Source organism: Galeopterus variegatus, unplaced genomic scaffold, assembly GCF_000696425.1.
Source record: "Galeopterus variegatus unplaced genomic scaffold, G_variegatus-3.0.2 Scaffold369, whole genome shotgun sequence".
Classification (NCBI taxonomy): Eukaryota; Metazoa; Chordata; class Mammalia; order Dermoptera; family Cynocephalidae; genus Galeopterus; species Galeopterus variegatus.
In genome coordinates this window covers 584,756-600,150 of record NW_007726480.1, presented here as the reverse complement: position 1 = coordinate 600,150, position 15,395 = coordinate 584,756, and the positions used below count along the sequence as shown (strand labels likewise).

The window sequence follows — 15,395 nt, the reverse complement described above, 5'->3', positions numbered from 1 at the left end:
GTTTTCCGTTTAGAAATGGTATTTTATTAGAGTCTTAACCTTTGAGAAAAATATATCAAATTAATACAGTATGACATATTCCAAGTTTTATAATCAGAAGATAATATGTATAGCATATTTTAACAAGTACAACCTAAAAAACTGTAGCTTTCAGATGAATCTTAATTTTATTGCCTCTTTTGCACAATTTACAAAGGTATGAAGAAGGATATAGAAGTACAATTTGCATAAGGAAATAAGGAGGTGAAGATATTCTTTCCGTGAGAAAATTAGAAATGGAACTCGAGATAAGGAAATATAGTGGGTGGCGATGTGGAGTCAGTGAGCAAGGCAACATAAGAGCTCAAGAGAGAACTACAGCATTAATGAGGACTTAAAAGAAAAATGTGTTCCTTATCATCTTCACCTTTCTATTTCCTGTCATTCTCTAAATCACTACTTACAAAATAAATATTATTTAATGAAAGTATTATGTCTATTTTAAAAATTTATGATAAACAAAGAGTGCTATATTTGCATTTCTTTAGAGACTCTACTTGAACAACAGCTTATAAAGAAAACTTAGTAGCATCCCACATTGCACTATGAAATTTGTTCATCCCCTGATTAATTTTGATATGTTATCCTAGATTTAAATAACTTTAATGAAAAAGAACGATTATTAGCCAATGAATGGGAAATTGTGGGTGTTTGCACATTGCTTATTTTTTAAAACTCATTGTATTGACATTTACGTTTTGCACACATCTTTCTACAAAAAGTACAGTTCAGTAGCTCCGTGAGGAGCAGATTGGTGATATCTATGCTTTATTTTAGAACTCACTTCTAGAAGTTTTAGTGTGTTGTTTATTGAGGTTAGCCCTTGATGATAAATATGTTAGTTACCACTTGAAAATGCTCAAACCAAGATTCTTACAAAAACATTTATTTTCACACATTGTCTAATGTTTCTGAAAAGTAGAAGTCTTTTGCAGCCTGCCACAGTATCCTATTTCTTAGCTCCTATGCTATTGAACAATTTTCATCAATAATAATATATTTTTAATAACCTACTTTCTTACCAGAGATAATTTGAAATTGTTAACAAAGATATACCTAATTCAAGAGGGTCTTAAAAATCTTGAAATTGGTGTAGAGGAAGGAAAGTAAAGCTTAGGTTAAGAGTCATGTACAAATTGAATGTCATATTCATTTTGTCGTATTTCAGTTGTATAGGAGGATTTATCAAATCTTTAGGTGATACACATTTGGGAAGTGTAGAGCATACCAAAGATTAAAATACTGGTCTAGACATAAGTTGCAATTTAATTGCAAAATCCTGCATTGATATTCAAAAATCAGTTTCAGTCAAGTAGTGAGTTTAAATGGTCAGGAACTTAATATGAGCTGACATTATGCTGCTGCTGCTCCTTAAGAAGCTAATGCAAATTTAAGCCAGATCATGAGATACAAAACTCCCACTGTACTATGTACTGTCCATTCATTATGTATTTATCTTGTTAAAATTATTTAATATGAAGCCATATACCTTTAATACAGCGAGTAATTTTAATTTAAAACTATATAAGAAAAATTAAGAAAGTAAGTCTGATGTGATGTAAATGTGAAAAAAGATGAATGCTATAAAAATACACGTGCTATAAGTGGCCCACAAATTAGGCCTTACGTTTTAGGAAGTAAGAAAACTATATCTAGTAGCCAAGACCCAGAGTGTCTATAAGTAAAAAGAATCAATTCCTAGAGAAAGGACTCTTCCTGATACTAAGTCCATAGAAAAAGTTGATTTTTGGAGCATCAGAAAGAGGAAAGATCAAAATATAATTTATATCATCCTCAGATATATCCTTAAAATAATACACCAGAGAATTTGATAGTTTTCTTTTTCAAACCAGATTCTTCAGTAGAGGCCAGTGATATTTCACCAAAGTACATTTAGAAAAAGCATTTCCCCAAGTGACCATTTAGATACAGTCCACATATAGAGTTCTTTGATGGTCTGATTTGTTCCAAGGGAAGATTTTTGAGCAGGGCAACTCAAAGTGTCATCTCAGGAATGGTGCCAGTCTATAAACCGTATGTTACTGGTTCTTAAAAAGACAGATACAGAAATTGAGAATAAGCATTTAGAAACTGTTATACCAAAACATTGCTTTGATATTTTCATTATGTGTTATAAAATATTGGTCCACAGTGGATTTAAAACAAAAAACAAACAAAAAAACAACTGGTCCTTTACAATAAGCGGTATGAAAAGTACTGTTTAGCATACAGAATAATGGATGAACTGCATACCCTTCAGGAAACTTCTGTAATTTTTTTTCTTGGGTGAATTTTTAAAAGGTGTTAAGGACCAGGGTCCAAAATTACACTTCCTAAAATTGCCTGGATTGTTGCTATATTCTGATACCTATAAAATTTTAATGATGAATCTTATGCAGAGTCATTTGTGTTAACAATCATCTGACTCTGTAGGAGCTGAGCTATGATGAGAAGGCCACATGCTGCCACTCAGATTTGAGACAAAAGAGCACCTGCACATGGGATCTGCCCCAGAAAGTAATCCAGGTTTGTTCCATGGCCTTAGTAATTGTGGCCTGGAAGATTTCTACGTCAAACACCCACCTCAGCCGTTAAGAAAATAAAATCTCAGTATTCATAGTATATATAACTTTGAGTAGTGAAGCTTCCTGATGTAACTCTCAGGCTAAACTAGTTGTAAATCCTAACCCAGGTAGACAAATTAGGTGATATACTTAAGCTACAAACCACATAGCTATGAAGTTAGAAACTAGGAGTTTTCTAAGAATTATAGTAACTTTGGCTTTAGAATAATTGTTCTGTAGACTTTCTGGCAATGATAAAATATCAGGGTAACTCCCAGCAATAATAATAATAATGATAACTAGAGTTTATTGTACATTTAACTATGTACAGCCACATGTTAGTTACTTGTATTCATTAACTCATGTAGTCCTCAGAATAACCCTATGGGGTAGGTATTATTATTTCTATTTCTGTCTGTTTAACTGATGAGAAAATGGAGACTCAGAGAGCTAAATTTAACTTGTTCAAGGTTACTCAGCGAGTACATGGCATAGCTGGGACTCTGATATAGGCATCCTGACTCCAAAGCGATTGCCTTACCCACTATTCTCTGTCTTCCTGTTTATAAAGATAAAATAGTCTGTATTATAGATGTTTAACTTCCTAGTGTCTCTAGCAGAAAAATAGGCATGTAGTCATCTAAAAATATTATCAAATAATTTAAAATATTAAAATAGAGATGTACTAAAACATATTCCTTGTTTTACCCCCATTGGAAACATTTATCTGATGCATTTTGAGTATTGAATCCTATTCCAGGCATCCCATTGGAAAGATATTGATAAACTGGAGAATATCCAGAGATTGGTTAACAAGCAGGTAAGAGTTCTGAAAACCATGTCCTATGAAGAATATTTGAAGGACCTGGATGTATTTAACCTACACAAGCAAAGTTTAAGGGTACACATGGCAGCTCATTATCAATTTGCAAGTCTGGCTTATACTTGTTCTGTGTGACATCAGAAGAGCAAACTAGGACAGAGAAATAGGCATTCTAACAAGCCGACTTTGGCTCAGTACTCAACCTATCTCTCAGTAGAACTGCTTTTTAATAGATTACTAACATTTGTTGAGAGCATGCTAAGAGTTTTTGCTATATAATCTCATATAATCTCTACAATCCAGTGAGAATGTATCTAAATTTCTAACCAAAACACTGAGGCTTGGAAAGGTTAAGAAAATATTTTGTGAGAGAACCAGTATTTAAACCCAAATCCATGACCCTCAGCAAAAGCAGACTAGACTCTCTTGTGTAGGGCCATCCAGCAGGTAGTAACCTCCCTTTCACTAACAATTTGAGTAGAGACTCACTGATGTCACTAACTCTTTATTGAAAAGGAAGCTGTAATAGAGGGCTTCTTAGATCCCTTCCCATTCTAGTGTCTGATACTTTAAATAATCATTTGTGATAACTCACATTTTTTCAACTGTATAACATTAAAGTTACATTATTAGCAGAGTTTACACTGACTCTTTAACTGCTTTCATTTTAATTCTTAAACAGGAAGAGGAAGAGCTTTGTTTTGATAGAGTAGACAAATCAACATCTTCACATTTCACAATTCTACAATTAGCCATTCATTCATCTAAAAAAGGCTTAATGAGCATCTTGTGACCTCCACTGTGATAGGTACGAGGGATAAATGGCAAACTAGACCCAGAGGTTCTCACCTTATTAAACTTATAGTCTGTGACCTATAATTATAAATTAGTGAACTATAACTATAAATTAAAACTAATATGAAAAATTAGGTTTACATGAAAATATTTCATTTAGCTCAGCACGTCTCAGGATTTTCTACCAAAGTATCCCTAATGTCCAAAGAGAATAAATGCTTTGTACCCCTGTGGAGTCTAGGGAAGCAGCTTGAGGGAGGCCTCCACATGCAAGAAACTTCTTTGACGTGGTGGTGTTTTCCCTCACAACTCACTCAAACGTTGCATTTTTCTCCATGATATAATCTACTTAATATAAAAATAATGTTTTACCGTATCTTCTGTCACTAAAATTGAAATCCCAAGATGCTTTGCATACCTATGAGAATTTATATCTCTCAGGGTATATACCTTCCAGTTTAATAGACCAGTGCTTATAGCAATACCTTATTATTGAAGTTTTCCTTCCATTAGGAAAGATCTTTTCATGGAAACCTTATGGATATGGGAATTTTCATTAGTCAAGGATACATAGGCATACTTGTTAAGTCTTACAGGAAATTTTACTTACTTTTCTTTCTTCTAATATTAATTTCTCCTACAGATAGTTGAGTAGAGTGAAATATGGAAGATTGTATAGGTTGGTGAAATGGGATAAGAAAAAAATGACTTGAAAGAGTAGGATGTAATTATTTTTGGTATTTGAGAACTGTTTTAAGTTATAAAGATTGACAGAAATGTTATACATATAAACTGAGAAGATTCCCTGATTGCTTAGCACAGGTAATTCAGGGTAAGGTTTTACTAGTGCTTATAACGTTTATGTGGATTTTGAATTTAGAATGATGATTCTAAATTAAAAATTGTATCACAAGCATACATAGTAGTCCCTTTTCTAAATTGGTATTGCTCGTTTTGGGGAAAATGTGGGTACATAAAAATTTATATGTAATAATTTCGTGAATATAATTTTTTTGTTTAGGAGAGAAGCCATATGAATGCCCAAACTGCAAGAAACGTTTTTCCCATTCTGGTTCCTATAGCTCACATATAAGCAGTAAAAAATGTATCAGCTTGATGCCTGTGAATGGGCGACCAAGAACAGGACTCAAGACATCTCAGTGTTCCTCACCATCTCTTTCGGCATCACCAGGCAGTCCCACACGACCACAGATACGGCAAAAGATAGAGAATAAACCCCTTCAAGAACAACTTTCTATAAACCAAATTAAAACTGAACCTGTGGATTATGAATTCAAACCCATAGTGGTTGCTTCAGGAATCAACTGTTCAACCCCTTTACAAAATGGGGTTTTTAGTGGTGGTGGCCCATTACAGGCAACCAGTTCTCCTCAGGGTGTGGTGCAAGCTGTTGTTCTGCCAACAGTTGGTTTGGTGTCTCCCATAAGTATCAATTTAAGTGATATTCAGAATGTACTTAAAGTGGCAGTAGATGGTAATGTAATAAGGCAAGTTTTGGAGAATAATCAAGCCAATCTTGCATCCAAAGAACAAGAAACAATCAATGCTTCATCCATACAGCAAGGTGGCCATTCTGTTATTTCAGCCATCAGTCTTCCTCTGGTTGATCAAGATGGAACAACCAAAATTATCATCAACTACAGTCTTGAACAGCCTAGCCAACTTCAAGTTGTCCCTCAAAATTTAAAAAAAGAAAATCCAGTTCCCACAAACAGTTGCAAAAGTGAAAAGTTACCTGAAGATCTTACTGTTAAATCTGAGAAAGACAAAAGTTTTGAAGGGGGAGTGAATGACAGCACTTGCCTTCTGTGTGATGATTGTCCAGGAGATCTTAATGCACTTCCAGAATTAAAGCACTATGACCTAAAGCAGCCTGCTCAGCCTCTTCCACTCCCTGCAGCAGAAGCTGAGAAGCCTGAGTCCTCTGTTTCATCAGGTACTGGCGATGGCAGTTTGTCTCCAAGTCAGCCACCTTTAAAGAACCTCCTGTCTCTTCTAAAAGCATATTATGCTTTGAATGCACAACCAAGTGCAGAAGAGCTCTCAAAAATTGCTGACTCAGTAAACCTACCACTGGATGTAGTAAAAAAGTGGTTTGAAAAGATGCAAGCTGGACAGATTTCAGTGCAGTCTTCTGAACCATCTTCTCCTGAACCAGGCAAAGTAAACGTCCCTGCAAAGAATGATGATCAGCCTCAATCTACAAATGCAAATGAACCCCAGGACAGCACAATAAATCTGCAGAGTCCACTGAAGATGACTAACTCTCCAGTTTTGCCAGAGGGATCAACCATTAATGGTTCCAGAAGTAGTACACCATCCCCATCACCTCTAAACCTTTCCTCATCCAGAAATACACAGGGTTATTTGTACACAGCAGAGGGCGCACAAGAAGAGCCACAAGTAGAACCTCTTGATCTTTCACTACCAAAGCAACAGGGAGAATTATTGGAAAGGTCAACTATCACTAGTGTTTACCAGAACAGTGTTTATTCTGTCCAGGAAGAACCCTTGAACTTGTCTTGCGCAAAAAAGGAGCCACAAAAGGACAGTTGTGTTACAGACTCAGAACCAGTTGTAAATGTAATCCCACCAAGTGCCAACCCCATAAATATTGCTATACCTACAGTCACTGCCCAGTTACCCACAATTGTGGCCATTGCTGACCAGAACAGTGTTCCATGCTTGCGAGCACTTGCTGCCAATAAGCAAACTATTCTGATTCCCCAGGTGGCTTACACATACTCGACTACAGTCAGCCCTGCAGTGCAGGAGCCACCCTTGAAAGTGATCCAGCCAAATGGAAATCAGGTAAAAAATACCCCCATCCTGAACTTGGTTAGTAAAATGCTAGTTTGGCTAATTTCAGTTACCTTTCTCTAATAAAAATCAGTCACTGAATAGCCAACTAGGTTATTACAAACTGTCACTTTTAAAAAGAAGTAGGTTAATGTTTGCTTTAACTTTTGTGGCATGATGTCTTCAGTTGTTTACTAATTGAAGGTATTATTACCAAATAAAGTTTAAAGTGTTATTCTACTGTGAAAAATTATTTTAAGCCTCAGCTTAAGACCTATTTGAAGTTAGAAACAAAAGAGAAAAGAAAAATTGGAATACTTACTAATTGAATTTCTGTTTTTATAGTTAAATGCCCCAAAGTAGTAGTAGTTTCTGCCTTGAGTATGATCATTAACCAATGAAAATATGTTCCCATTCACAGGTTCATACCAGGCAGACTTAGCTATCATTTTTTACATACTAACTACCTTTGTTTACAAAAGGCTTAATTGAACTAATATGAATTAAGCGTACAAAGAACTCATCTAGTGAATGAGCTGTGAAAAAAGTGGTCAGTCATAATTAATATATATGAGAAGATATGGCTATGAATCTATATATGCATTTTCCTCTTTATCTTTACCCAAGAATCCATGATAGTTTTGAATAGAGCTGTTTTGAGTGACTGTTGTTTGTCTCATTATCCAGGCTTTTTCCATTTCACTAACTTTGATGTCTCCCCAGTTTTTTCTATCAATTTCTGATTGAATCAGATGAACACTAGAGATAAATTTGATCTTTTATGCAGATGTTTGCTATAAGTAGGTACAGCTGTAAATCTTAGTATCTTACTCAAATTGTATATTCTGCTTTTGTTTTTCCTTAAATATTGCAACTGATGGGGGTTTCTCATAATCGTGATAACTCTTGAAAAAAATTTTACACGAACAGTGAATTCATCTAAATTTTTAGAGTATAGGAAACTTTTCATGCCTTTGAATAGAAAAAGAGCCAACATTGACATTTCACGTAATCATATGACTAGATCAAATAGCAATGAAAGCAGAGTCAAATTACTTTAGCATCCATTGGCAGCTCACAGATGACCCACACAAATGGATGTACCTCTCCTACCTTACAAAGCCATAGAAATGCTGTGGAAAACTGAACTTTTAGAAAATGTGTGGGTTTAGAGGCAATAGAATGGAAACTCTAGATAAGGCACAAAGATCTTAGAGGACCCAATTCCATAACAGGCTCCCTACAGGATTATTCTATCTACAAGAGAGCCTCACGCCCAAAACGATCTCCCTGAGACTGCCTAAATTTTTTTTATGCCAATGGAATTCTGAAGATTCATTTTGACTAACAGGTATTCTTGGTTAAAAATAGAGACCCTCCTGCGTTGTTTTTCCATCTTGCTCCTTAGAAATGTGGTAGAACAAACCTCTCTTTTCAAGGAGACCAGAGAACTCTGAAGTTCTGGAGGATACAATTTAAAGGCCACTTTTTAAAATAATAGAATCTTAATATAGATAAAAACAATATAGATATAAAAATAGAATCTGAATAAAATGAAAAACTGAAGGTAAATGATGCAGTTAGAAATCAGTGATTAATTAGCAAACTCATAACTTAAAACTTTCCATAAATTTCTCCTAAACTAATGATTCACATGGAACCAAGTATATTTTGTTACTACAGACGTTTTACATTCTTTCTTTTTAGTGTCCTTTTATTCCAGTACCAGTTGAGAATGTTTTTGCTATAATTTTGACTGTATTATTCTCCAACCTCATTTTTGTCTGTATACCTCCACCTGTGATCTAGTCCCACCCTTGGCAGTAATCTGCAGTGACAAGCAGTATGCTCACTTTTCAAGTTTTTTAAGTTACTGAAAGTATAAATCAAAGTAGTTCTTTAACCCATGCTTTTATTTGTATCTCTAATTTATCTTTTAATTTTAAATTAAATTTTCTTCTTTTTTCTTTTAGGATGAAAGGCAAGACACTAGCTCAGAAGGAGTATCAAATGTGGAGGATCAGAATGACTCCGATTCTACACCACCCAAAAAGAAAATGCGGAAGACAGAAAATGGAATGTATGCTTGTGACTTGTGTGATAAGATATTCCAAAAGAGTAGCTCATTATTGAGACATAAATATGAGCACACAGGTATGTCAATAAACACAAACATATTATCCTTTTTTAAAGTGCCAATGATATGATATACTGAAAAAATGCTAAATTAAAAACTAAAATTCTTAGATTTAGTTTTGTTCTTGTTTGTCACTTCTCTCATCTTGCCAATTTCACCTGTCTGCCCACCTCTACACCTGCTTCTACCTAATATTTCAGTTCTGTGCCTTTGTTTTTGTTTTTTGCTCTTTCTGTTTCTTTGATGACTTAATTCCCTTAAGCTGGCACAGCATTTATTCTGTTCATTTAATACAAGCTTATGCTATATTAATAAAAACGTAGTACCCATTAATAAAAAATGTGGGACCAGTGGGCTAAACTTATAGAGAGACAGGATCTAGCTCCATAAAAGAAAAAACTGCTTCATAAGCATGCACCATACTGTCCTGGCAAGTCATGGGCTCCCTATCACTTGAAGGTTTCAGGGAAATCTTTTGTATTTAGAAAGAAGTTCTGCCTAAGAGATTGGACTAGATGATTCTAAGATCCCTTCCAATAATCTCTAGATTCTGTAATTCTCCCACACAAAATACACTGCTTAGGCTAACTCAGGGATTGGCAAGCTGTGGCTCACAGGCCGCATGTGGGGCCTCCACCTGTTTTTCTATGGCCTGTCAGCTAAGAATTTATTTTTACATTTTTAAATGATTGAAAAAGACAAAAAGAAGAAGAATATTTATGACTTGTGAAATTATGTGAAACTCAGATTTCAGTGTCCCTAAATAAAGTTTCATTGGAAGACAACCACACCCATGTATTTACATGTATTGTCTATGGCTGCTTTCATGCTATTCTACAATGACAGAATTAAGTATTTGTGATAGAGACCATTGGGCCTGCAAAGCCTAAAATATTTACTGTCTGGCCCTTTACAGAAAGTATTTGTCAAGTCCTGACCTATCTGATTCCTTTTATCCACCGGAGTGCTGGTAAATTTTAACAACTAGATCTCTGAATGGTGTCGGAAGCCCTGATATGTAGTGTTTGCAGATTTCTGTGGCATAAATACTCACACTCTGGCTGATTTCAGGCTTGAAGGTGAGGCCAGTCAATTTGCAGAATTCCTGAAAAATTAGCAGTAGACTCTCTCCAGCCAGTAAAAACTGGCTCCAGCACACCACTGTTTGTCTCCAACATGGGTAGCTGTAGAAGGGGCTGGGTTTATCATGAGCACTTTGATCCCCTACCCTCTGTTCCCTGCCCCCACCACCAGCCATTTTGGCTGTAGTATCCAAATTTATCTTTCATATTCTTATCAACTATTTTAATTCATTTCTTACTTTTATAAGAAAAGATATAGAGAACTCTTTTCTCTTCTTCAGTCTGTAAATTCAAAGATAAGTGCAGTGACACTTGGGAAGTTCTTGGAGGTATAAACTAGCATTACATAAGAGAGAGCCACACCTCTCAAAACAAGAGCCTTGTGTAACACATTCCTCTGGTTGTTTTTGCTGAGATCCGAGAAAAATTAGAAAATCTTCCTCTTTGGGCAGGTGTTAAATATTAACAAAGATCAAAATGAAAATGCATATGAAAAATATACTATCCCTAAAAAAAAAAATCATTTCTGCACTTGTTAATTGCTTAATAAGCATTGAAATTAGACATTATCAATCTTGATTATGATGAACTTGTTGTCGATTCTTTTCATGTCTGTGCAGCAGCATTTCTCTAGCCCATGCATTCTCAGTAGGGGAAATATTGCCCTCAAGGGGCAAAAGTTCTTTCTTGGGGCAAAAAAATCTTAGGCATTGGAATGATTTGTGGTTTTCTAAAGGATGTCAGTACATAAACTGTATGTACTCATATATGAGTTTTATCATATCTAAAAAGTACATATGAATCATTAAAATTTCAGTGGGGACAGGGGTTGCGACTAGGGAAAAAAATGTGTAGAAAGGGTCCTTAATGGAAGGTGGTCAAGAAAAAACCAAGTTGAGAAATGTCTCTATCCCTGCCTCCTTTGCTCTGTTCACTGCCAAATATCTTTGTTGTCATGATGCTTGTATTTTTGGCATTTCAGTTTCGTGTAGTTCCCGTTGCCCTTATTATTGTACCCTATTACAGAGAGTTTGGAACCTGGAAGTTTTTAAAAAATGAAACTATAACCCTATTCTTTCCACAACTTGAAGTGCCCCAAAAGCTTTATAAGGATTTTATTTGCTTAATACCACTATTTTATTTCATAGCTGTGTTCTTATATTTCAGGTAAAAGACCTCACGAGTGTGGAATATGTAAAAAGGCATTTAAACACAAACATCATTTGATTGAACACATGCGATTACATTCTGGAGAAAAGCCCTATCAATGTGACAAGTGTGGAAAGCGCTTCTCACACTCGGGGTCTTATTCTCAACACATGAATCATCGCTACTCCTACTGCAAGAGAGAAGCAGAGGAACGAGACAGCACAGAGCAGGAAGAGGCAGGGCCAGAAGTGCTAACGAATGAGCATGCTGGTGCTAGGGCATCGCCCTCACAGGTCGACTCAGATGAGAGAGAGAGTTTGACCAGGGAAGAGGATGAAGACAGCGACAAAGAGGAAGAGGAGGAGGAAGATAAAGAGATGGAAGAATTGCAGGAAGAAAAAGAATGTGAAAAACCACAAGGAGATGAGGAAGAGGAGGAGGAGGAAGAAGAGGTGGAAGAAGAAGAGGTAGAAGAGGTGGAAAATGAGGGAGAAGCAGCAAAAACTGAAGGGCCGATGAAGGATGACGGAGCTGTAAGTCAAGCAAGCAGCATAGAACAAAAAGTAAGCGAGAATAGTGAGCAAGTGTCTGAAGAGAAAACAAATGAAGCCTAATAGTTTTTCTAGAAAGAAAATAAATTCTAATTGGTAATGAAGTTTGTTCTATATTATCCATGCTTTTCATGGAAACACAGTAACCTGTATACTGTGATTCCTGTTCACTACTGTGTAAAGTAAAAACTAAAGAAAAAATACAAAATACAAAAAAAAAAACCCATAAAAAAAAAAACCACACAAAAAAAAATCCGGGTGTGCCTGAACCTCAGACCTAGTAATTTTTCATGCAGTTTTGAAAGTTAGGGACAAGTTTGTAACATGAAGCAGATTAGAAAACTTTAATGACTCAGAAAGCAAAGATTTAATAGGTTAAAGGAAACTGATTAATTGGATAAGCATCTGGCATTGTTTCATTTTATCAGTATTAATTATCACTCTTATGTTGGTTTATTCTTAAGCTGTACAATTGGGAGAAATTTTATAATTTTTTATTGGTAAACATATGCTAAATCCACTTCAGTATTTTATTATGTTTTTTTTTTTAATGTGAGAACTTCTGCACTACAAAATTCCCTTCACAGAGAAATATAATGCAGTTCCAACCCGTGCTAACTACCTTTTATAAATTCAGTCTAGAAGGTAGGAATTTCTAATATTTAGATGTCATAGTAGAGCATATTATCATTTAAAGTGTATTGTTAGCCTTAAGAAAGCAGCTGATAGAAGAACTGAAGTTTCTTACTCATGTGGTTTAAAATGAAGTTTAAATGATTGTCATTGAGTTCTGATTGCAGGGACTAACAGTGTTAATACTGGTAAGGACAGCAAATTTGTCAGAATCAGTGTTAGTGATTGTGTTTGAGTATGTGGTAACAAATATGAAGGATATGATATGAAGTTGTGTATCTCCTTTGGCCTTAAGCAAGACCTGTGTGCTGTAAGTGCCATTTCTCAGTATTTTCAAGGCTCTAACCTGCCTTCACTCAATGTGTGGCCTACAATAACTAGCATTTGTTGATTTGTTTGTTGTATCAAAATTCCCAAATAAAACTTAAAACCACTGACTCTGTCAGAGAAACTGAAACACTGGGACATTTCATCCTTTAATTCCTCAGTATAAGTTTTACGTTAATTGACTTTCAGAATTTCTCTACAGAAACGAAAGGGAAATTTTCTAATCTGCTTTATCCATGTATTTGCATTTCAGACATGGACATGCCATTGTTATTTGGCTCATAACTGTTTCCAAATGTTAGTTATTATGGACCCAATTTATTAACAACATTAGCTGATTTTTACCTATCAGTATTATTTTATTTCTTTTAGTTTATAGATCTGTGCAACATTTTTGTACTGTATGTCTTCAAACCTGGCAGTATTAATACCCTTCTTACTGACATATGTACTTTTAGTTTTAGAAAACTTTTATATTTATGTGTCTTATTTTTATATTTCTTTATTTATTACACAGTGTAGTGTATAATACTGTAGTTTGTATTAATACAATAATATATTTTAGTATGAAAATTTGGAAAGTTGATAAGATTTAAAGTAGAGATGCAATTGGTTCTCTTGCATTGAGATTTGATTTAACAGTGTTATGTTAACATTTATACTTGCCTTGGACTGTAGAACAGAATTTAAATGGGAATGTATTAGTTTTACAACTACAATCAAGTCATTTTACCTTTACCCAGTTTTTAATATAAAACTCTTAAATTTTGAAATTCACTGTGTGACTAATAGCATGATGCTCTGCAGTTTTATTAAGAGATTAGCCTAACCATAAAACTCTCATTTCCTTAGTAAGCCAAATTAGGATTACCTTATATAAACAGTGTTGGGAACAATGTTTAACATTTTGTGCCAATTTGTTCCTGTATTCATGTATGTAAGTTACAAATCTGACTCTTCATTTTTAAGTTCCTTGTTACACCATGGTCATTTTCTAGTTTTTTACCAGATTCCCCCATCTCACAATAAAATGCATCAACAAGCCTGACCTGCTGTCATTCTTTAAATCATTATCAAGATTTTCGTTGGAAAGCTCTCTGTGAAATGGGTTATTACACTGTCATCCTGCACTTGACTCATCCTCTGCTGAGTTGGGTAACATGTAAACATTCACCACAAAGTTGTGGATTTTTTTGTGGCTAAATGTTTCTGGAGAGGTTAGAGCTCACAACTAAAGGCCTCCTCAGAGGTTGCTCCTTCTTCCTGAAACCTTTAACCCCCAACCCTTGATCCCAGGACTTATCCTTCAGGTCACTCCTGGGAGGCCTCGATTTAGATGCCTGTCTTCTGTACTCCCACAGCTCCTCGTACCTTTGTCATCATAGTTCTCATACTGTTATTTACATTCCTTCCCCACTAGGTACAGGGACCACGTCCATCATAGCCACTCTCACATCCCCCCTGCGTAGCAGAGTGCCTGGCACTAGCTGCTACAGCAAATATTTGTTGAATGAAAAATATAATTTGCATGTTTATGAAGCTCAGCTGTGTCTTCACTACTCTTTTTGCTTCTAATCTCTGAATATATATATTGAATGATTCCAGTAATTTATGATTTTCTTATTTAGGTCTTATTAAACACTAGGCGTAATAGATAAATAAATCATTTCCTATTTTTCGATTGCCTTAGTGTTCTGATTTGTTGAGAGTTTATCTCTAGATGTGTTCCTGGTGCCTAACCTCATAGCATGTGGCACAGGTATTCAAGGCTTGTGGATATGACTACCTCCAATGGGAGTGATAGGGCCAATCCCAGTAGGCTATCTATAGTTTAGGATCCATTTCCCTTTCTAGGGCCCCACATTCCTAGGTGTTCATTATCATGTTGCCAAATTTCTTCTGTCGCTGAGAACAGCTATCTGATAAACAAATTCACTGTATAGGATTAGGAAGTAAGAATAATCACTATAATATAAATCTCAAAGAAGACAGTGCTTGATACATGTGCATAAATGGCTAATAAAGGAATTTAGGCATTATCAGAAGTTTTGGAAATGAAAATATGTATGGACCCTTCCCATAATTCCCTCAAATCTCATAGTAACAATAATAATAGCAGTGCCATGTAATTTATTCATGTCATGCACAGGTGCTTCACTGCCATTATCAAAATTAATTTTCACAAAAGCCTTAAAAATGTAAAGACCATGTGCCCATGGACACATACATATTAAGTAGCATAACAAGGATTTGAACATAGGCCTGTCTGACTCCAAGATCCAAGCTCTTATCTAGCCTCATGTCAGAATAGCACACTATCCACATTTAAACTCAAGCCTAGTCTTAAAGAATATGAATAGGAAATATTCATAAGACCAATATACATTTCATAGCATGGTAGGAAAAGAGGAGGGGGGGCATGAGATTTTTCAAATCTGTGTGTAAATTTTAAAATAGCCATGAAAAGAGTACTAT

General features: G+C 35.3%; 1 protein-coding gene across 2 annotated transcripts in view; it reads left to right on the top strand.

The window, feature by feature from the left end:
• Window positions 1-14,609, top strand: part of ZEB1 (zinc finger E-box binding homeobox 1) — a 71,564-nt gene extending 56,955 nt beyond the window's left edge. For both annotated transcript variants that reach the window (XM_008568047.1, XM_008568046.1), the window contains exons 6-8: window positions 5,243-7,053; window positions 9,015-9,195; window positions 11,428-14,609. In XM_008568047.1, coding sequence (XP_008566269.1) covers window positions 5,243-7,053; window positions 9,015-9,195; window positions 11,428-12,023 — 2,588 coding nt within the window. In that variant the 3' untranslated portion in view covers window positions 12,024-14,609. The remainder of the gene's footprint in view (window positions 1-5,242; window positions 7,054-9,014; window positions 9,196-11,427) is intronic.
• Window positions 14,610-15,395: the final 786 nt, after the last annotated feature.